Source organism: Eulemur rufifrons, chromosome 7, assembly GCF_041146395.1.
Source record: "Eulemur rufifrons isolate Redbay chromosome 7, OSU_ERuf_1, whole genome shotgun sequence".
In the NCBI taxonomy this organism is placed as follows: Eukaryota; Metazoa; Chordata; class Mammalia; order Primates; family Lemuridae; genus Eulemur; species Eulemur rufifrons.
This window is the reverse complement of record NC_090989.1, coordinates 207170801-207193988: the sequence shown is the minus strand read 5'-3', so window position 1 is coordinate 207193988 and position 23188 is coordinate 207170801. Positions and strand designations below refer to the sequence as shown.

General features: G+C 34.5%; 1 protein-coding gene and 1 pseudogene across 2 annotated transcripts in view; one reads left to right on the top strand and one right to left on the bottom strand.

Moving 5' to 3' along the window:
* Positions 1–23188, bottom strand: part of ERCC6L2 (ERCC excision repair 6 like 2) — a 130999-nt gene that overhangs the window by 61436 nt on the left and 46375 nt on the right. For both annotated transcript variants that reach the window (XM_069474054.1, XM_069474055.1), the window contains exons 8-12: positions 22262–22375; positions 20988–21107; positions 15309–15380; positions 14570–14715; positions 507–602 (exon numbers count right to left, since the gene is read on the bottom strand). In XM_069474054.1, coding sequence (XP_069330155.1) covers positions 507–602; positions 14570–14715; positions 15309–15380; positions 20988–21107; positions 22262–22375 — 548 coding nt within the window. The remainder of the gene's footprint in view (positions 1–506; positions 603–14569; positions 14716–15308; positions 15381–20987; positions 21108–22261; positions 22376–23188) is intronic.
* Positions 1350–3540, top strand: LOC138387876 (synaptosomal-associated protein 23 pseudogene; annotated as a pseudogene).

The window sequence follows — 23188 nt, the reverse complement described above, 5'->3', positions numbered from 1 at the left end:
GGTGTGGGAGAGGAATGTGTATTACAGTCAGCATATTGTTTTCCCAGAAGGATGCACTCTGTCTACCATCCCACATCCTGTAGTTGCTAACCTCCTGCTTGAAATTTCTCTCCTCTTTCTTGCAGACTTTGGATTGTGGTTTTACTCTTCTGACATCTTTATTACACAGATTCTATTTGCTTTCTGTCTTCCAGGATTTTCTCAAAACTTCTGATCTACTAATAGAGAACTGACCTATTTTCATGCAGTATTATGGATTTATTCTTTCTTCTTAAGCCATTTCTGTCATATTAATGGGATTTTGAGACGGATGGAAAATAAATGGGTATTATTGGCCTTATATCTGGATTCAGAAACTCAGGGTTATCTTAAATAGAAGTTTTCACAAGGTTTCCCCTCTTTTCTAATCACAGTCATATTATATAATATAAGCAACCTAAAAAGTTCAGGAGTATTTTTAGGTTAAGAGTATATACAGATCACTTTAAATTTTGTCAGTATCATACCTGTCAATGGCTTGAAGATCATTGGCTGGATTCCAAGTAGGATCAAATAATATAACAACATTGGCACCAACAAAATTGAGGCCTAGTCCACCAGCCCTGGAGGAAATAGATAAAAAGCACATTAAAACAGCAAAAATTAATTTGTTGTGTTATAACTCAATTGTGTTAGGTTTCTACAGCCAACAGAATACAATATTGCATTAACTTCATAAAAGTAAGGTGATTAAAACACAAATATGCCACAAATGAAATATCTATGGCATATTCTTTTTCTACCACTCTAGAAAATCCCTTAAAAAGTCGGCCATTAGAGCCCACATAGTTTGTGCTGGTTTTTACATTATTTGGATACTCAAATACCATTCTGCAAGATTTTCCTAACATAATTTAAAAAAACTGTTAGTACATTCTAGCTAAATAAAGTAGTACATACATTTAAAAATTCATTCAAGGAATAGATGCACATTTCCTTATTCCTCCCAAATAAATACAGCTAAAAATCCTGGACATTATATATAAAATAAACATAAGTCTCTGAAAGATAGAAGACAAACATGTGCTGGACTATAAGACTTAAGGAATGACCTGGCTTCCTTTCTGCTTAATATATTCCAGACTGGGTTCTGGAGAAGCTAGTGAACTGGAAATGCCAACAGTCACAGACAAAAAATGCCCCACCAAAAGCCTTTTCCCTTTAGTCAAAGAACCAGGAAAGGTGTTGCCTTACAAGACAGAAAAATCACCTACTCCTGCCAAACACTAACGAACAATCTGTGGCCCCACCCCTTCCCTGTGAGCAAAGGCTGACTGAGGCTGCTAGACTTCCACCCCTGCCTGGCTATAATGAGGCACCACTCATACCTTCCCGGGTAGCGTCAGAGAAGACTGAGAGAGACACCGGGACTTTCATTTTCTTCCCAATGATAACAGGGTGTCCCTCTGTGGTGTCAGGGGAGGCTATCTGGGGGCAGTAATAAAGTACTTCCCTCTTAGGGGACCAGCAGAGACCAAACAGGGAAACTAAATTTCTATCCCTATTTGTGTGGCGTGGCGTCACGGGAGATGCACTAAAACAGAAGATTTAAATAAGATACAGAATCTTAGAAAATAATACTCAAAAATACTCTGGTTTCTCTTCAGATCGTATAAATCTTTCGCCTTTTAATAATACTCAAAATATCCAATATACAATAAAAAAATCACTTATACCAAGAAGCAGGAAAATATCAGCTTGAATGAGAAAAGACAATCAACAGATGACAACACTGAAATGAATCAGATATTGAAATTATCTGATACATATTTTAATGCAGTGAAAATATCCTTAAGGAGGGAAAGAGAAATTATGACATTCTCAAATTAAGGAAAACTAAGAGAATTTGTAACCAACAGACTTAACCTAAAATAATGGCTAAAGGAAATTCATTAAATAGAAAGGAAATGATAACAGAAGAAGGCCTGGAACTTCAGAAAGGAAAGAGGAACATGAGAATGGGTAAAAATAGGGGTGAATATGAAAATCATTCTATTTCTCCTCAATTTCATAAATCAAGAATGATTAAGTCACTTCCCAAGTAGTTGTCACTTGTTAAACCCTGGTTTACCTGTCTTGCTATTATGACATTTCATTTTGAAGGATGTTTGTGTTGTAGCTAACTGTTCAAGTCTGGTGCTGACTGCTGTTCTTAGCCATCACAAAATGCTAAATTTGTAAAATTGGAGCTTCCTGCTGTTAATCTGGAAATGGTAGGAAAGCTCAGCTTTGTATATTGTTTTCTAAAGTATATTAAAATATTGCTACTATAAAAAAAGAAGTTTTTTTTTTTTCCGGGGCTCAATAAAAACTTTTAATTACACTTCACAGACTTCGTACAGTGTAACAGTGAACATTCACTGTTACATTCACAAGAGTCCATTTTATCGAATGTGAAGAGAGTCTGCATTTTCATTCCCCTGTCCCTTAATACTCAAATCAGGTTTCCTGTCTTGCCCAATGTTCAGGAGTTTCTTGTGGTTTTGGTTACCGACCAATACATCAAACATTCTGGCTGCTTTGGCCTCCAGTGTTGGGAGAATAGAAGTCCACTGTCCCATCCACACCAAGACATGTTTTAATCAAACCCAATCCCAATCCCTAAACTATTAGATGGGAAAGTAGGATCCAAGAGTCTTTAATTACACACACATCATAATTTAAAACTATGTGTGTCCACTCTGTTCTGAGGGGTCAAAATAAAATAAAATAAATAAAACTGTGTATGTATGAGAGAGAAACAGAAAGAAACAGGTGAAAGGCTGTGAAATACAGTATAAGATAATAAAACTGAAGGAGTCGTGGAGGGAGAAACACACAAGGACATGAGAGGCAAGACACTATCTCCTGTCCATGATACTTTACCCACTTTGCCATGGTGCGGAAGGATTGAAGACAAGTCTCTAGGGAGAGGCAGGTGTGGAACTGAGAACACCAACCTCCAAAGGTCTCACTAGGATGAAAGAGAGTAAGGGCCCAGTGCTTCCATTATATTGGTGGTTCTTAAGGTAAAGAAGTGAGCAAGGGGCAGAAGAAGGCATGGACCAAATAAATAAAGACATGAGAGAGGCAGAGAAGACTTTAACAGAACTCAACAAGTGCTGTGGCTTTTGTGTTTGCCCATGTAATAGAAGAAAGAACTTTGAGTCTGATAAGGTCTGTAAGATGATATGGGGAGATGGCGGAGACTACTCACCTAGCAACATAATATCTAAGCAGCCAGGCCGGGCGGCAGATGGTCAGCCTCAGCAACCAACAACAGGAGCAGCCAGTGGAGGATACATTAAACGTATAACGAATGATGCCAGAGAAGATGAAATGGAAGAGAACCTGACTCAAGTGGGCAGTATCCTGGGAAATCTAAAAAATATGGCTCTGGACATGGGCACTGAGATTGAAGCTCAAAACAGAAAGGTAGAACGGATCACAGAAAAGGCTGACACCAACAAACATCGTATTGACATTGCCAATGCCAGAGCAAAGAAACTCATTGACAGCTAAAGCTACTGCTGTACTTCTTTATCATTTAATCACTTCCCTAGCTCCTCCTCCAAAGTCATTACCTTTTTCAGAGTTTGAAATTTTGGTTCCACACTCTTCTAATCGGGAAATAATGTGGAAGAAGGGCCAGAGGAGTAACAGCTGCTCCCCCAACCCCCATTTTGTATTTTCTGTTGCTGTTGAGGGTAGACTGCTACTCAGCCACCCTTCTGTATATTCAGGCTCATAGCACCTATATTCACAACAGCTAAAATGTGGAAGCAATGCAGATGAATGAATGGAGAAACAAAATGTGGTATCTATACATACCATGCAATATTACTGAGCCTTAAAAGGGAATGTAATTCTGATACATGCTGCAACATGAACACACCTTGAAGACATTATGCTAAGTGAAATAAGTCAGAAACAAAAAGACAGATATTGTATAATTCCACTTATACGGGATACCTGGAACAGTCAAATTCATAGAGATAGGAAGTGGAATTGTAGCTATCAGGAGCTAGGGGTGGGGAGGAATGGGGAGTTATTGTGTTAAGGGTACAGAGTTTCAGTTTGGGGTAATGAAAAAACTGTACAGATGGATAGTGGAGATGGTTGCAAAACAATGTGAATTTACATAATGCCATTGGACTGTACACTTAAAGATAGTTAAAATGGTAAATCTTATGTATGTTTTGCCACAATAAAAAAATATACCAGGTGATTGTGATATATTAATAATTGGTCCTCAACTCCACTTTGGAAATACCTAAGACAATTATGTTTTAAAAGTAGAATAGGAAAAGGGACTTAAACATAAGTAAGGTTTCTACACTTATTCAAATTGGTAAAACCGTATACCGCAGCCTATGAAAAGTTACCATGTATATTGTAATACCTAGAGCAACCGTGAAGAAAACTATGTAAAACAATATAGTAAAAAGCACTATAAATAAATAGATATAGAATCCTAAAAAATGTTTAAATAAAAGAAACACTTTAAATAAAATAGCCACTCTGGAAAATAGTTTAGAAGTTTCTTATAAAACTAAATATGCAACTAACATACAATGCAGCAGTTGTATTATTTGGCATTTATCCTAAAGGACTGAAAACAAAGCAAAAAAAAAAAAAAAAAAACCTGTAAAGAAGAGGAAATAAACAGAAAAAAAGTTAAATCAAATATATCAATGATTACCTTAAATGGAGTGGCCTAAATATACCATATAAAATCAGTAATTGGCAGGGCAGATTAAAAAAAAAAAAAAACATGATCCGACAATATGCTATCTACAAAAAAAAAACACTCTTTAAATACGATGACATAGGTAGGTTCAAAGTAAAAGGATGATAAAAGATATGGTATGCAAGTATTAAGAAAAAAGGCAGATCTGACTTTATTAATATAAGACAAAATATACATCAGAGCAAAGAAAATTACCAGAGAAAAGGGGGACAACACATGGTGATAAAAAGATCAATCTACCAGGTGAACACACCAAAACAACAGAGCTGAAAGACACATGAAGTTGAACTAATAAAGCTGAAAAGAGAAATAGACAAATGCACAATTATAGTTGAGGATTTCAACACCCCACATGCAGCAATTGATAGAACTACTAGAGAGAAAATCAGCAAGGATTTCAAAGAACAAAACAATCAACCAACAGGATCTAATTGTCATATATAGAACACTCCACCCAAGAACAACAGAACACATCCTTTTTTTTTTCTAGTACCCACAGAACATTTACCAAGATAGACCAAATCTTGGACCATAATACAAACCTCAACAAATTTAAAAGAACGGAAATCATACTGAGTATGTTCTCTGGTCATAATGGAATCAAACTAGACATATATAACAGAAGGACAACAGAAAAAATTTCCAAACACTTGGAAATTAAACAATATACATCTAACTATCCCATGGATCAAAGAAAAAATCTGAAAAGGAATGTTAAAATACAAAGAATAAAAAAATAATAATTTAATAAAACTGAAAATACAACATATCAAAATGTGTGGGATGTCGCTAAAGCAGTGCTTAGAAGAAAATTTATTCCACTAAATGCTTACACTGGAATAGAATAAAGGTCTCAAATCAATAATCTGAAGTCTTACCCCTAAGAAATTAGAAAAAGAAGAGGAAAAACTCAAAGCAAGCAGAAGGAAGAAAATAAATATAATAGCAGAAATCAACAAAATTAAACATAGGAAAACAGTAGAGAAAAATCAATGAAACAAAAAGCTGGTACTTTTCTAAACTTCCAGTAAGAATGACAAAGATAAAAAGAGAGAATACACAAATTACCAATATCAGCAATGAAATAGGTGCTATCACTACAGACCCTGCAGCTATTAAAAGGATAAGTGAATACTATGAAAAACTTTATGCTCATAAATTCACAAGTCAGAAGAAATGGACCAACTCCTCAAAAACCACAAACTATTAAACTAAACTAAATAGACAACTTGAATAATCCTATAATCATTAGAGAAAATGAATATGTATTTAAAAAGCTCTTAGGAAAAAAAATCTCCAGGCCCAGATGGTTACACTGGAGAATTTTAGCATTACAGAAGAATTGATACCAGTTTTACACAATAAGCATGTGAAAATGTGTTCAATATCATTAGCCATTAGGGAACTGCAAATTAAAACCACAGTGAGATGTCTGTACATACCCACCAGAGTGGCTAAAATAAAAAATAGTGACAATAGCAAATGTTACTGATGATACAGAGGAACTTGATCACTCACACATTGCCGTAAGGAATGTAAAATTATATAGCCACTCTGGAAAATAGTTTAGAAGTTTCTTATAAAACTAAATATGCAACTAACATACAATGCAGCAGTTGTATTATCTGGCATTTATCCTAGAGGATTGAAAACAAAACAAAACAAAAAAACCTGTACAAAAATGTTCATAAGCTTTATTTGTAATCACTGAAAACTGCAAACAAACCAGATGTGCTTCAACAGGTAAATGTGTAAACAAAGTGGTGTATCTGTACCATAGAATACTACTCAGCAATAAAAAGGAAAGAACTATTGAAAACATGCAACAATTTGGATGAATTTCCAGGGAGTTATGCTGAGTGAAAAAAGCCAACTCAAAAATGTTGTACATACTGTATGATTCCATTTATATAACATTCTTGAAATAAAATTATAGAAATGGAGAACAGATAAGTGGTTTCCAGGGGTCAGGGACAAAGGGGAGAAAGGAAAGTAGGTATGGCTATAAAAGGGGAACATGAGGGATTCTTGTGGTAACAGAAATGTCATGTATCTTCACAGTATCAATGTTGGTATCATGGTTATGACATTGTACTATAGTTTTACAGTTGTTACGCTGGGGGAAACTGGGTAAAAGATACATGGGATCGTCCTGTATTATTGCTTAAAACTTCTTGTGAATCTATAAATATCTCAAATAAAAAGTTTAATTAAAAATATGGCTAACAATAACATCCATATAGACTTAACATAATACAGACTCTCCTTTTGGTATTAAGAATTACTTCCACAATCACATGTTGATCACAATGTAGGCAGCCAGGACTCTACAAAGTACATTTCAGACCTGTCACAATGACCACAGAGAGAGCAAGGGTCATACTGCACTGAGATGCCACAGGTTCTCTGTCTCCACTGAGAAGAAAACAAGATGAAATAACACCAATGTTTACTTTGTAATGAGCTACATTTAACACTTCCCTGGACCTAGAGTTCCTTTCTCCACATATTTCTCCTTTTGGTTGACGATATCTACCCACAAACTCACTCATCAAAGCCAAAGCCTCCCTGGGTATCACAGACTTGTTCTTCTCTGTCACTACTCTCCTTCCCACTGAAAGTGAACCAGTATCAAGTCCTGTTAGATTTACCTCAAAAATGTTTTACTCACAAATCCCTTCTCCACCCCTATTACCACTGCCCTATTTCAAGCTGTTATTATTAATATATTGTATTTACATGTATTACTTCATTGGCCTCCTAACTGTCCTCCTTTATCTCAGACCTTAAGTCTATTCTCATATGACATACAAATTATTTTAAGCACAGAATATGAAAAACTAAGTATACCACTCCTCTGTTTAAAACTGCTCAATTCCTATGCATCAGAGACCAACTCCTCAGGCCTCAAGGACCAGGCCGACCATCTCTGCAGCTGGTATCACACCAGTCATTCTTGAACTTTATCCATGAACTACCAAAATACTTAAAGTTGCCTTCATACACTCCCTTCACACAATTTTCTTTGCTCTTGTTCTTTGCCTGTCTAATTTCTACTTGTACTTCAAGCAGCACTAATGAAGACTGAACTAAATATTTTTCTTTTGTGCTTCCTTCTACCCTGCATTTGCCTTACCGTATTGGAATCATCCTTTTACATATTTCTAAACAACTCTTCCTCCACCTCCATACTTTTAAGTAATAAACTTTAAAAGAGCTGCTCCTTCTCTAGGACTTGTTACAGAATGGACATGCACGATCTCTTTGTTAAACTGAGTTTTGTTAAATTTTTTTTTTTTTTTTTTTTTTTGTTGAGACAGAGTCTCACTTTGTTGCCCAGGCTAGAGTGAGTGCCGTGGCGTCAGCCTAGCTCACAGCAACCTCAGACTCCTCGGCTTAAGCGATCCTACTGCCTCAGCCTTCCGAGTAGCTGGGACTACAGGCATGCGCCACTATGCCCGGCTCATTTTTTCTATATAGATTTTTAGTTGTCCATATAATTTCTTTCTATTTTTAGTAGAGACGGGGTCTCACTCTTGCTCAGGCTGGTCTCGAACTCCTGACCTCGAGCGATCCACCCGCCTCGGCCTCCCAGAGTGCTAGGATTACAGGCGTGAGCCACCGCGCCCGGCCTGAGTTTTGTTAAATTGAAAAATGATTTCTCCTATTTAGTCACATACCCAGCTCTTCCCTCCATGTGTCCTAAGCGTGAGCCACCGCGCCCGGCCTGAGTTTTGTTAAATTGAAAAATGATTTCTCCTATTTAGTCACATACCCAGCTCTTCCCTCCATGTGTCCTAAGCATGAGCCACCTAAGTACTCTGGTCATTTTTATACCTATGCTGTTCTCTTTGCCTAAAATGCCCTTTACCTAAACCTGCTTTTCCTTTTCTTTCTAACAAAATCTTATCTATAAAGGGCCAATTTAAAATCACCATTCTTCTATGTCTTTTTAAATCTATCTATTCCTTAAATGCTCATGGAACCACACACATAACTCCAGTAAAGCATTTATTGGATTCTATTGCTCTTCAAAGGGGAAAAATCTCTTATTCTTCTCGGCCCATATTAAAGGTCAATGAAAACCGTTGAACTGAACAAAAAGGTATGAGATTGAGATAAAATAAAGCAATAAAGGCAGATTTAACAATAGGTATATAACATAATTCTAATAGTATATTTTAAATCAGTAGTTTAGAATCTCTTTCTCTTGGGATATACAATAAAAGTAATGTCCTCATCTTTCTGGAGAAGTTAAGACAGGTTTTTGGAAGAAGTTACAAGAAACAGAAAATGACTTTTCTCCAGAGCCTTTCAAAGTTTATGAATCATGGTGTTGGACTACTTAGAGGCAACTATATCATCTGGAAACATTTAATTTTAAAGTATAGTACCCCACATTCTTAATCCTTAGAAGTGAATAATTATGAAAGCATTATGGTTCGAGTGATAAGGGCTGTTTAGAAAATTGTTTCTAGTCAACCAGTGTGCAACTGTGAAAGTTAATACCAAGAATGAAGTTGTGTCTAGTATTTCAGCTGCAAGAGTCTTTTTGCCACTCATATGAAGCCAAACTTTTTATCCTTATTTACTCTGACCTGTGATTAAGGTATATAGCGAACAGAAGCCATTAATGATATATTTTTGACATTTTTTATTAATATAAAATTATTTACTGGTTTTGTTAGATTCATTTTTCTATGAGCCAAAACATATCAGAATACTATTCATTTCTTTTGGAATGAAGTCATTTCTAAAGTAAAGATATGTTTTAGCAAAACTGAATGTACACAATGTTTGTGTACTGAGCTGCCTGCATAGCTTACTAGATTTTATATAACAGCAATTGTGATTTTTCCATGTTTTGAATTTGCTGATCTACATACCCTATATTTAATAATTACTTTATATTAATACTATAACAATGATAAAATTTTGTATTTTTTAAAAGAAAAGGCAAAACTAAAAAACAAGAACAAAATGATTTTCTTTCTCAATCATTTTTCTAATCCCAATTGTCTTTCAAACCTTTTTCTGACGCTTTATATTGCAAATTTTTCCTTGTCAACTGCTTAGACTGTATGACAAAACTCAACTCACACTCAGATACTGCTTCACACTGGATGCTAGTCATCCAGGGAGAGAAAAATGGCAATAATCTCTTCTACAATTTCTTTTTTTTTTTTTTATTTTTTTTGTTTTTCAGCTCATTATGGGGGTACAAAAGTTCAGGCTATATATATTGCCCATGCCTCCCCATCCCCCCGAGTCTGAGCTTCAATTGTGTCCATTCCCTAGACAGTGCTATTAAAAATAACATTGACATTTATTAAGCATCTACTATCTACCAAGAACTGTGCAAGACATTTTCATCTATACTGGTTCTTTCATCTTCAAGACAGCTCTATGAGCTAAATATTATTCTTATTTTTCAGATGAGGAAATTGAGAATCAGAAAAAATTAATTAACCTCTTCAAGGCTTCCTAAGTGGTTAGTGTCTGAATACAAACCCAGATGTTCTGACTTAAAGTTCAGTGCTCAATAGAAATTGAATTTTTTCCTTTGGAAAATTACTTATTAGAGGCGATAGCATAAAGATGTCACAGAGAAGTGAACTTAAAGAAAGGAGCGAGGTGGGATAGAAGGAAGTTTTAGAAAGGATAAAAAGAACAGAACAGGGGTAACAGGGGAGTGGGGGGATTTAGACACAAAAGAAGTAGAAAAAAAGTTACAGGTTCATATGTCTAATAAATCTAATCAACTATTCCTGTTAGCTTCTTGATGGTGAAGTTAGATATAAATTCATCTCAGATGCCTTAGAGAGCAACAGAGAAGGTCTCTGCTAGTTGAGGTAGCAATCTTCAGAGAGTTTCCAAAGTTACAACTGAGACCTGGCTGAGTTAAAGCAGAGGCAAAGCTCTTTCTAAAGAAAAAAAAGCCCTATACCCTACCTCTGGAGATGAGATGATCTTCTATTTGATGATAATACAACTCAGAAACCTAAACTTTAGAACCTGTCACTGTTTTTATATGACTAACAGCAAAGGGTTACTCCTTAAGCAATAAATAGAATGTTGCCCTTTTCAAGCTGAGGACTGGCATTTGAGGCAGACACCTAATAAGCATGCAGGCTGTTCATTCCTTAGCTCCTCTACATTCTCTTCATGTATCAATTAAGTCTATCAAAAAGTACATCTTAACTATATCTCAATTTCCACAAAATATCTTTAATAAGTTTTATTGTTATGAATGAAGTAGTTTAAAGGGTCAAAGGAAGTATCCATTTAAACAATGCTTCTGAAAAAACCTAAATAAACATAAAGAGATACCATGTTCATGGATAGGAAGGATTAATATCATAAAAATGCCAATTTTGCTCAAAGTCATTAATAACATAAATAATTCCAATAAAAAACCAAAACCCAGGAAAAATGCCAGATGACCCTTCTTTAAATAAACTGAATGAAATGATTATGAAAAGTTAAAGTTCAAGGTAATTCAGAGAACAAAAGAGCTTAGAAAGCAAGAAAAATTTTAGATTAAAAATATAATTATTTCAAATAAAATAATAATATTGGAAAATGATATAACTCAGAACATAGAACAAAAAGACAAAACATGAAATATGGGAGAAAAGTTCAGAGATTTAAAGAATCAATATAAGAGTTCTAAAGTCTGAAAACCTGGTGAGAGAGAGAGAGAGAGACACCAGAGAAAATGGAAGAAAAGAAAGCCATTATAAAAGAAATAACTTAAAAAAGCATTTTTTCCAGAGTTAAAAAAGAATATAAACCTTCAGAGTGTGCCTGGCACAATAAATGAACAAAGATCCACAATAAGACTCAAATATCACTGTGAAATTTAAGAATACCATAGATGGAGAAAAATTCTTACGAGTTTCCAAAGAGGAATGAGAATCAGATTGGTATCGAACATCTATTTTGTAAAACTAAATATCAGGAAACAATGCTGCAAGCCCTTCAAAGATCCGAGAGGAAATGATTTGCAGTCTGGAATTCTATAGTTAGCCAAAGTGAGAGGGCGCATAAAAGACATTTCGTATATTGAAAGATGCAGAAAGTTTGCTTTCCATATATCCTGGCTTACAAAGTTACTTGAGGAATATTTCCCAGGAAAATAATGGGGCCAAAGTAAGAATGAAAATGGCAGGGAACCCAGGAAAAAGATCCAGTGCAGAAGAGCAGTGAAAGAAAATTTCAAGATGACCGTTCTTTATCAGGTCTAGAAAACAAAGAGGCCAGATTGAAACAGAGGATAAAAGGTTTCAGGAGTAAGATCTTCAGGATACAGAGGACTCAACAGAAGAGAAAGTGTGAATGAGAATTAGTAACACACTGAGGATTATTGTAAAAGGCAAAAATACACTGAGGGAAGAAAATTGAGTAAGAAAGTTATCATTGAAATATAAAATGAACTGAACTGTCCAAACATAAAACAATGGCTGAAGTCTTAGAAAAGAGAAGTCATTTGAAGTTGACACCAAGACTGTTCTCCTTGAATTGGCTGAAAGGTCACGACCAGTCAGAGAAATTATTTTAGCAGTACTTGGCCTGGCATTAAAGAATGCTTACAAAATCATAATAATGTAAATGCTGCTTTTTGGCCTCCAAACTTTAGAGTCAACCTGTGGACAATAACCTGGTTATTGTTGTAGGACTTAATAAAACCATTAATGCTTTGACAAAGTAAAAGTTAAAATAGTTGACAGGTAGTATGGACAGGTGACAAACGTAGAAGAAAGGGTGGGTGTGTGCTAATGCTCATTACAAAGACTGAGAAGATACATAGAAAGTTGATGGACCAAACATTAAAAATTAATATTTTCCACTAAAACAAGGGGACAAACCAAGAATGAAGAAGGCATGGAATCCAGGAAAAATGGATCTAATGCAGATGAGCAGTGATTTAAAGTTACAAAAGTACTTATAGACAAATAATAATAAATAGCAAACATCTCCTCTTTTATAACAGGTATTCCAAGTTGTATAAAGTTGAAAGACTTTCTATTCAGGCAAAATAATGGCTAAGCCAATGTGAAAATGCTTCTGCTATAATAGAAATTAAATATAAATCGGTGCAAAATGAGAAAAACAAAAACATAGCTTATGTGTCTTTTGCAAACCATATATGAAGGATGTATTTATTATATTATGTAAGGTTCTTTATGTAATGACTTATGCAATAAATTACTCCTTGAATTCAGTCACAGGAAAATTGAAATCCAAAACTTTTTCCCTTGCCTTGGTCAGGATGCCTAGCAGACGCCAAAGCAAAACCACACAGGTGGAAAACTCCTACAACCAGTCTCCAAAGGATTTCCACAGATGAAAAAAGCCCCACTGAAGATAAGTTCAAAAGAAAAAAAAATGACAAAACATGTGAAGAAACCATCTCCAATAAGCAAGAGCCAGAGGAAACAACAAATAGAAGGATTAGCACCCCCAAGTACAGAAGTTAACGGAGCAAAAATGCCATTCAAAAAGAGATTCTTAAAAAGTATGATTAAAATTACTAAGAAATAAAAGAAAGGCTAGAAATCATAAAGAACGAAATCCAAGTAAAATGATAAGGCAGATTTGAAATAACCAAATAGGACTTCTAAAAATGAAAAATACAGTCTTTAAAAATTAAAAATTCAGTGGATGTGTAAGCAATTTCTGAGAGACACAGGGGAAGAGATAATTAGGAGCTTTATGGGAGCTCTCAGCAAACTGACCCGCAGGTGAGCAGAAGAGGAGGGAGAGACTGCTCATCATTACAGGTGCTGTACTATTTGAACTGTTGTTTAGTGCATTTATTACTTTGAAACATTATCTTAAAATTAAGAAAGTGTATGTGTGCTTTACAAAACTTAACTGAAGACAGTATTCTATGTCATTTAATGCTCTGTGTATAAGGACTGAGGCGAGAAATTACTTCTTGAATTCATTTACAGTAAAATGGAAATCCAAAGCTGCTCTCTTTTTGCCTGAGTTGTAGGAATTCAAGAATAATTTCAGTGTGCAACTATAGTAGCTCATTCATAAACATATTTTATTCCTCATTTTAAGTTAATTTTTATTCTTATTTAATTTTTACTTTGTGCATTTTACATATGTTTAAAGTCCCTTTCTTTTTGAAAGATAGTGGGAGTGAATCTATAAAATTCTTACTACATAAGATATCAAAACTTATAGATTTGTTATCCCCCCAAAAGGGATTAATCTTACTTAGGTGTTCATATTGATTTAAGTCTTTCTCTTAATTATGTATATTCTTTAAAAGCTCTTAATGAGCTATTCATAAATAGGTGTTAGAATCAATTTACCTTTTATAAAACCTCTTAACTGTGGAGCTGCTTCAGTTGAGACAAGGCAGAGGCAGAGGAAAGAACTGGCCCCCAGGGGCTCTTGAGGGCTCCCTGAGCACAGCTGGAAAACTGCTACTAAAATGATTCTCAGTTATCCCATTAATAAGAAGTCTGATTGTTCTGACCACAAGACATGAGTCAAAACACTACCACAGAAAATTCCTAGGAGGAAACACTCTTTTTTTTATTGTTACCTTTATAAACCCAGACTTATAAGGGGAATTCAGTGATAATAAAGGAAATGAGAGAAAAAATATCTCAAGATATTATTTTAGTAATAATAGCATTTTTGCTGCTTCTCCTTACAGCCAAATAAAACAAGGCAATATAAGCTTAACCACTGAAAATTAAGCCAGTAATAGTTTAAAAATTGCCCTAAATCTTAAAAACAATTAGATAAAAATCAAGTTATCAAATTTTATTTTCTTACATTGTGGAGACAAGGCAAATGTTAACATCTTGTGTACTGTTGAACTCTTTCACGATCTTGATTCTTTCCTCTGACTTTGTACTTCCATCAAGTCGTCGGTAATCAAGCCCAGATGCCATACAGTATTGCTGCAGCACGTCAAGCAGCTAGAGGAGAGGCATGGAGATAGGCAAACATGAATTCTTGCTTTATTAAGTTTCATGCCATTACAGAGATTGGATTTACTGAGTATTAATTACTGGTGCTCACAACTTCTTTCTTATAATTTCAAGAGCAATAAATATTTTTCTCACTTCTGACCCATATATTTCTGTTATCCTGAAACTGGCTTTAATGTTCAGCTACCTTTGTTATAAAAAAATCAACCTCTTCATTTTTTTAAACAACTGAAGCCAAATAAAAAGAAAATTACTAGTCAAATCATTTATGTAAATATATTTTCGTTATTTGTGCTATTTTCTAAGTTCTAAAATATCTTAAATGTCTTAAAGAATACTTCATTAGCAATTAACATCAACAGAAAATAAAAATCTAACTTTGAGTTTGCTATTTAACAGTAACCCTGATATAACTGAAATTTAAGTGTCTGTTTGAAAACTTGTAAGTTGCTCACCTGACTACCATTTCCTACTGTGTGGTTAAGACAGAAAATGTGGCTGTAAGCTGTCGTGTTCCGTATGCCTTATGCCTCAGGAGTTAGGGCTGGGCCAATCAAGAATACACTGTAGATGAAACTCACCTTGGTGGAAAAAGAGAAGAGAAGAACTTTATCTCTGTTTTTCCTGCAATGATTTAAAAGCTCCTGAAGGACCTGAAAATGAACCGCACAATCTCAGTGAACCAGTTCCAACTAAAAGTACACTTTATACATATAACCATCACTTGAGAATTTCTTTAAAATTATTTTTATACAATACTAACCTCAGTCATCTTTTCTAATTCCCTTTATTTTTTCCAAGTTGGAGAAATAAAGTATTAGATATTACATCAAATGTTATTCATCACCATATTGTCAATAACGAGGTAAAGTTCCCACAGACTTTTATTTCATCTCATCTGGTTTCAATAAAAAGGAAGCATTTTAGATTATGGGATGCATTTAAATGGATTAATTTAATTTCCAAAATACACTTTCTTTATACCTACAATATGTTAAGAAACCAAATTACAGAGCAGCATTCCTTTTAGGAAGTATTTAAATTGTCTGTAGATGGATGTAATGAAATGTGTTCCATTACATCTAGGTTCTAAAAGACTTGATATTTATTTTCTTAGAATAATCAGTCAGATATACACCTCTTCTCATTTTCTCCCCTTTGTTTCTCTATTTACAGTAAGCTCTGACTTCCAGATTTGATTTTGACCTCAAAATGCCAATAATCTGCCCCCACACAAGGTGGTTACAGGGAGGAAGCAGACAGTCCAAAGCCTTGTGTATAACAGTAATACTGTTATTTTTATTTCCACATCTGGCAATGTGGAACACCGTGGAAAAGCAATCCACAGAGGAGCAAAGGAATCTTCTGTACTAAGTCTAAAGTTTTTCTGAACTATGAGATAAATACTTAAGCAATTTAATCTATTCAATGATAAATATTTAAGCTTTTAAATAAAAAAATTTATATCCAATATAACACTCTCAATAGTTAAGGAACAGAAAACATTGTGGTAACTCTGACTCCTATCCCGAAGTCCCTCAAAAAAAGCTATGGAGAAAAAAAATCTACTCAGATAACCAAATGGTGAATAAAAATGTCACAGATCAGGTAAACATTATTTTAATATTTGGGGGACATATAAAGTAAGTTTTATATGCATTTAGCTTCATTTTTTTATTTGTTTGTTTTGTTAGAGACAGGGTCTTGCTCTGTTGCCCAGGCTGGAGTGCAGTGATAATCACTGTAACCTTGAACTCCTGGCCTCAAGTGATCCTCCTACCTCAGCCTCCTAAGTAGCTGGGACTACTGGTGTGTGCCACTATACCCAGCTAATTTTTAACTTTTTTGTAGAGATGTGGTCTTGCTATGTTGCCCAGACTGGTTGGTCTAGAGCTTCTGCTAGCTTCCCAAAGTGCTGGGATTACAGGCATGAGCTACTGTGCCTGGCCTATTTAGCTTTATTTTTTAATAAAATAACCTATTCTATAAAAAGTATGAACATTTGAATTCCACATAAGACATTAACTTTTTAATGATATCTTATTTTATAAAAAAAATTGATAAGTACAGACAACTCCCGTATACTTCCTCTCCTTCTCCCAGTTCCATGCCCCCACACTTTCTCTTACTAATATAGATATTAACATTATTAGAAAATATATCATTAATAATTATTAATATTGATGTGGTATATTTCTAACAATTGATGAATGAATATTGATACATTATAATTAACTAAAGTCCACAATTTACATTAGGGTTCATTCATTGTGTTGTATAGTTCTATGGGTATAATGACACATATCCCACCATTACAATATTGTACAGAATAGTTTCATTGTCATAAAAATTCTCAATGCTTTGCCTATTCATCCTTCCCTCCCCTAGAGCTCCTGGGAACCACTGATCTTTTTACTGTCTCCATAGTTTTGCCTCTTCCAGAGTGTCATATAGTTGGAATCGTATATTAATAATAGTATGTAGCCTTTTCAGACTGACTTCTTCTACTTAGCAATATGCATTTAAGGTTCCTGCAAGTCTTTTTGTAGCTTGATAGCACATTTCCTTTTATTGCTAAATAATACTCCATTGTATGGCTACACCACAGTTTGCTTATCCATTTACCTGTTAAAGGACATCTTGGTTGCTTCCAAGCTTTGGAAATTATGAATAAATTCATGTAAGATATTTGTATGGATGTTAAGTCTTTAACTCATTAAAAACTCATTAAAATTTAACCCATTTTAACTCATTTGGGTAAATACCAAGGAGCATGATTGCTGGATTGTATGATAAGAGTATTTAAGGTAATACTTTTTAAATTTAAATATTTAATATTTTAGAGCTTTGTGAGAACCACTAAACTGTCCTCCAAAGTGGCTGTACCACTTTGCATTTCCACCAGCAATGAATGAAAGTTCCTGTTGCTCTACAACCTCACCAGCATTTGGGGTTCTCAGTATTCTGGATTTTGGCCATTCTGATAGTATCTCATTGTTGTTTTAATTTGCAATTCCTTAATGACAAGTGATGTTGAGCATCTTTTCATATGCTTATTTGCCATCTGTATATCTTCTTTGGTGAGGTATTCATTCAGATCTTTTGCCTATTTTTAAATTGGACTGTTTTCTTATTGTTGAATTTTAAGAGTTCTTTGTATATTTTGGATACCAGTCCTTTATTGTTTTGCAAATATTTTCTCCAAGTGTGGGGCTTGTCTTTTCATTCTCCTAATGATATTAACATCTTATTTATTTATTTTTATCTTTTAAATATTTTATTCACAATTTATTCATATCTTCATTTTAGAAAAGAATTTAATGTGGCTTATAACCACTTCCCATTGAAGAAAATGCAGTTGTTCTGCTTCTTTTTCTTCTTTATAATTTTTTAATTATTTTAATAGATTTGAACAATTAAGTGCAAGTGGTTTTTTGTTACATGGATGAATTGTACAGTGGTGAAGTTAGGGATTTTAGTGTACCTGTCACCCAAATAGTGTACATTGGCCCCAACAGGTTGTTCGTGATCCCTCACCCTTCTCCCCCCCTACCCCTTTCTGAGTCAATATTTTAAACCAAGGATATATTGTATATAAATCCATTCTCATTGTTTGAGTGGTATCACACCTATTGCAATTTTAGGTATTTTCAAATAATTTACAGAAAGTAATAAGAAAAGTGAACGTTTTTAGATTGGAGATCTTTATTAGGCTAGTTTAAAGAAACTAAATGAATAATTATAAATCAAGATCCCTTGCCATAAATTTAAAAAATGATACTGTATTCAATATATGTCAGAGTCTTAACAAAGCAGACCGAATTGTTTTATCACTCAATCGTCCTCCACAGAACAGGACAATCCACCTGTAAAGGAATTCTGGCTGGGCACGGTGGCTCACACCTCACTCCCTAGCACCCCGGGAGGCCAAGGCAGGAGGATTGCTTGAGGTCAGGAGTTTGAGACCATCCTGAGCAAGAGCAAGACCCCATCTCTACACAAAGTAGAAAAATTAGCCAGACGTGGTGGTGAGCACCTGAAGTCTTAGCTACTTGGGAGGCTGAGGCAAGAGGATCGCTTGGGCCCAGGAGTTTGAGGTTGCAGTGAGCTATGATACCACTGCACTCTAGCTGGAGCGACAGACCAAGATTCTATTGAATTAAGAAAAAAAAAAAAAAAGGAATCCTAAATTTTGGGCATTTACAGCAAAGAATCTTGGGTCTAACTTTTCTTAACTTAGTCAGAAATGCCTAGAAAGATGAACATGACCCTTGTGTAAGCCTAGCCAGGTTTCCTACTCTTTTTTGGTGCCCCTCACAGTAAGTGGCTCTGTAGCATTTCTCAAGGGAAAGAAAAGTGAGGATCCTTATCAGGTGAATGAGTGCCACTTGTGACCATCCCTTTGAATGGTAGGTAGTTGAGGTCAAAAACCTTAACATTCAAGAGAAAGAGCTAGGGTCATGAGTGTAGCTTTGAGGCTATAAAGACTACAGCACACATTACATTCACAGAGTCCTGGCAGCTGCAGACTGATCTATAACAAGGAGGACAAAGATCTTTTATCACCTGAATTCAAAAAGTACATGTAACTCAATTACTTGGAGTTCTTAACCCCATAGGCAATAATTCTATGAGACAGGTTTTGCATCACCAAATCAGTATCAGCAGCTGATGTTGCTAATCAAATGATGAAACATAGTCTTAAACATATATCCCTAGTCTATTACTATCAGCCTCTGTTTTGTTTGTGCTTTCTCATAAAACAAGTAAATTACCTGCTTCCTTCACATGTAAAGATACCTACTCAGCCTTCAGCAACAACTTCTCCTGCTTTTTCCCATCTAAACATCAGAATAAAATTAAATCTAATAATTATCTTAATCAGACATTATTATTCCTACATATATAACTCTAATTAAGAGTCTATTTCAAAAATATATCTTTAATGGGTATGCAAAAAATATAAAACACAGAGTTATAAAACTATTTAACTTAAAGAGTGGTAGTTTTTTAATGAAGAATTGCAAGGAATAAAATTTAAATGAACAGCAGTGGATAATGCAGTTTTCTGGAAATATTCTATTGGCTTACATTATGGAATAATAGCTGCTCAGTTCTAAACTAATTGGGTTTTTTATGTTTTTTCGTTTAAAAATAAAGTCAATGAAATAGAAGACAAAAATAGATTATTATTACGAAATATTATTATATTTGAATTATTTGTTGTGATAATAAATCATATGATAGTCTCATTAACACAATGTATTTATTTTAAAAAACACACAAGTTTTTAATACAATCGTCTTTACTATATAAATTCCTACCTTCTATTTTATATCATTGAATTTAGAGGTCCCAAGCAAACTAAACCACGATGAGCTTATCTAGATTAACTGCTAAAAGCATTTTCAGAATTTTAAGAAAAAACAAAAACTGACTCCTTTGAATTACTTCTTTTTTACTCCTTTTGCCAAAAGAAATAACTTACCTTTTTCTTAATTATAAGAGAAAGTTGAGAATTATTCTGTAAAAATCTGTGAATCTCAAAATAAAGATTCTTGATGGTTATTAAGGGGTTAAACAAACTAATTCTGTTGCAAGAAGGCTGAAAGCTGTCAGCATTTCAGGCTGCTGTCACAGGCAATGCCCAGAGGCTTGGGTCATGGTTGCAGAACCTAGCCTTACTTTCACACCCCTCCTTCATAGCACATCACCAAGAGCAGCACAGCTACAGGACAGTTTCCTCTTATGTAACAAATGTTCCCTTGCAACCTTACAATCTAGGTTTGTAAGCCAAGTTAAGAGGAAGAAAATTCAGTCTATGCATAGAGGTCTTGCCTACCTTAAATTCTTCAAGAAGTTCCCTTCTCTGATTCCAAGCTAATGCCTATCCTCACCTACCTGTTTTGCATTAGCATTTAAGCTTCTGGTAGGTTATTTCCTTAAACATTTGAGGAGAAGCTATTAGATATGTGACAACAGCATACAATTTAAAATGGCGTAAATCCAATATATCAATAAGGAAATCTGAAGTATATTTGATGGAACTGCTACTGCGAACCTACTATGTGCACACATCTGTATGCAGGGTTCATGGTAAACTAGAAATTGTTGATACAGCTACACCAGCTGTCGATAGCCACTGTCTCTTCTGAGTGATTGAGTACCTGCTGGGATTATTTGGTGTCCCTGCCATACCACTGAACAAATATTTTGTGTACCATCCCTCTGTGTATGCCACCTGAAAGAAGAGCTCTTACCTTCATTTTTCCACTGTATTTAGGGTCAGAAAGTGTTTCAAAGGCTGCATCTTTGCTTTTCTGCACAAAGTCTGGGAATCTGGAAAATACCTGGTCACATATCCTTTTGATAAGTATTTCCTTGAGGGGAAAAGGTAGAAGGAAAAATGTTTCAACTTAACACATTTAAACCTGTATAAATTGAAATTGTTTATGAAAAAAATTTCAATTGAGAAGGAATATATTACTTTGAAGATTTTACCTTCTCCAAGTCAGACTAATTCAGAAAATCTTAAAGTGGTATGTTAAACATATATGGCTTTGATGAATTATTAATGATATGGCTACTAACTTTATCATTACTTCTTTAAGATTTCTAAAACAAGGAGGAGCCAAAGACTTCCAAAGGAGTAAAGAGTACTATCAAAGAACAATATTAACACATTGACTGCCTTGTGACTTGTATTTAACTCAGGCTAGTTTTGAGCCCAGGGCCATGTGAAGCAAAACCCTGCAGTTGGTTTGTGAAAATCTTACTTGTTGATATTCTTATTGTTACAATTAATATTGACAATTTAATTCTAAAAATGTAGATTGCTTTATATGTAACTCATGCACAGAAAACAATAAAAAATAACAAATTAGAAAAGATAGCTTTGTTTTAATAAAACACCATGGCCCCAGGGAAAAAATTTTTTTCTAATGTGGCAGTCATAAATTATTATGAGATTTCAAAATTATATTTAAACAGCATCAACTATAACACAAAAATATATAAAATCATTACATAAATGGCTATTAAAAAGATCTTTTCATTTATGTTATGTTCTAGAATAAGACACAAGTGAAATGACCAAAGTAAATGATTGTGTTTAAGCTTAAACTTTGAAATTACTGATTTTTGCCAGCTTGGGAAATAGCCTTAATATTTAATATACAGATTATTATAAACCCTCATTTTACCCAGTAGATTATTAGAGGAATAGGACTGGCTCATCATATGTCTTATTCAGTGATTATGACAAAGAATGTTTGGAAAAATAAATACATGAACATTACTACAGGCATAAAAAGTTATTATTTTAATTTAAGCTTACATTTTCTTACTTTGAGAGGTTTTTCTTTTAAACTTAAGTGCACATACTCCTTAATACTTAAATCAAAAAATAAGCAAGTCAGTTTCCTCTAAAATTTCATACAAAAAACTTAAGGATATTTAGCTAAGAAATTTTATAACAAATATAAAATATTTATACTAATAGCATCACAAAGAAATGTAAAAAGCCAACCCAAACCTGTTGCTTGGAGGTGCTAGCAGACTGCAGTAGCGCGACATGGTTAGCTACCTTCTGAAGGACCGTAAGGTAACTGAGATACAAGGTTTTCACTGTTTCACCACGTGAATTGGTCTGTAACCAGAGAAATACAGAAAATAAAAATAAGAAAAAACTAACATGGCTATGTAACTGCTTATATCATAAAATATATTACTTACAATAATATTTATTATGTGCTTACTTTTGGCAAAAATTCTAAGAAAATGATGGTCAACTATTTATATGAAATATCCACAAATCACTAATGTGGAATCACAATTTTGGTGAATCGTAACACAATGATGTTTTTCATAAAAGAGGGGAGAAAGTCTTCACTACAGAAAGTATTTATTCTCATGATACAGTGATAAAAACGCTGCCATTAAGGGGTTCCTGGCAAAAAAAAAAAATCTACAGTGCAGTGGCACCACTATGTGGACCCCTCTTCTCTCATCTCCCATTTACACTCCAAGGTTCCCCAGGAAACTGGGCTATGACAAAAAAAGGAAGTGGTTAAAAATAGCAAAATATATGAGATAGAATAAATATCAATCTAGGACATGTGCAGTGGCTCATGCCTGTAATTCCAGCACTTTGGAAGGCCAAGGCAGGAGGATCATTTGAAGCCAAGAGTTCAAGACCAGCCCAAGCAACACAAGGAGATCCCCATCTCTACCAAAAAAATAATAATAACAATAATAAGCAGGTATGGAAGAATGTGCCTATAGTACCAGCTAGTTTGGAGGCTGAGACAGGAGGATCACTTGAGCCCAGGAGTTTGAGGCTGCAATGAGCTATGATCACATTGCTGCACTCCAGCCTGGATGACAGAGTGAGACCCTGTTCCTAAAATAAAAAATTTTAAATAAAATAAAATAAAAAATATCAATTTAGATAAATATTTAG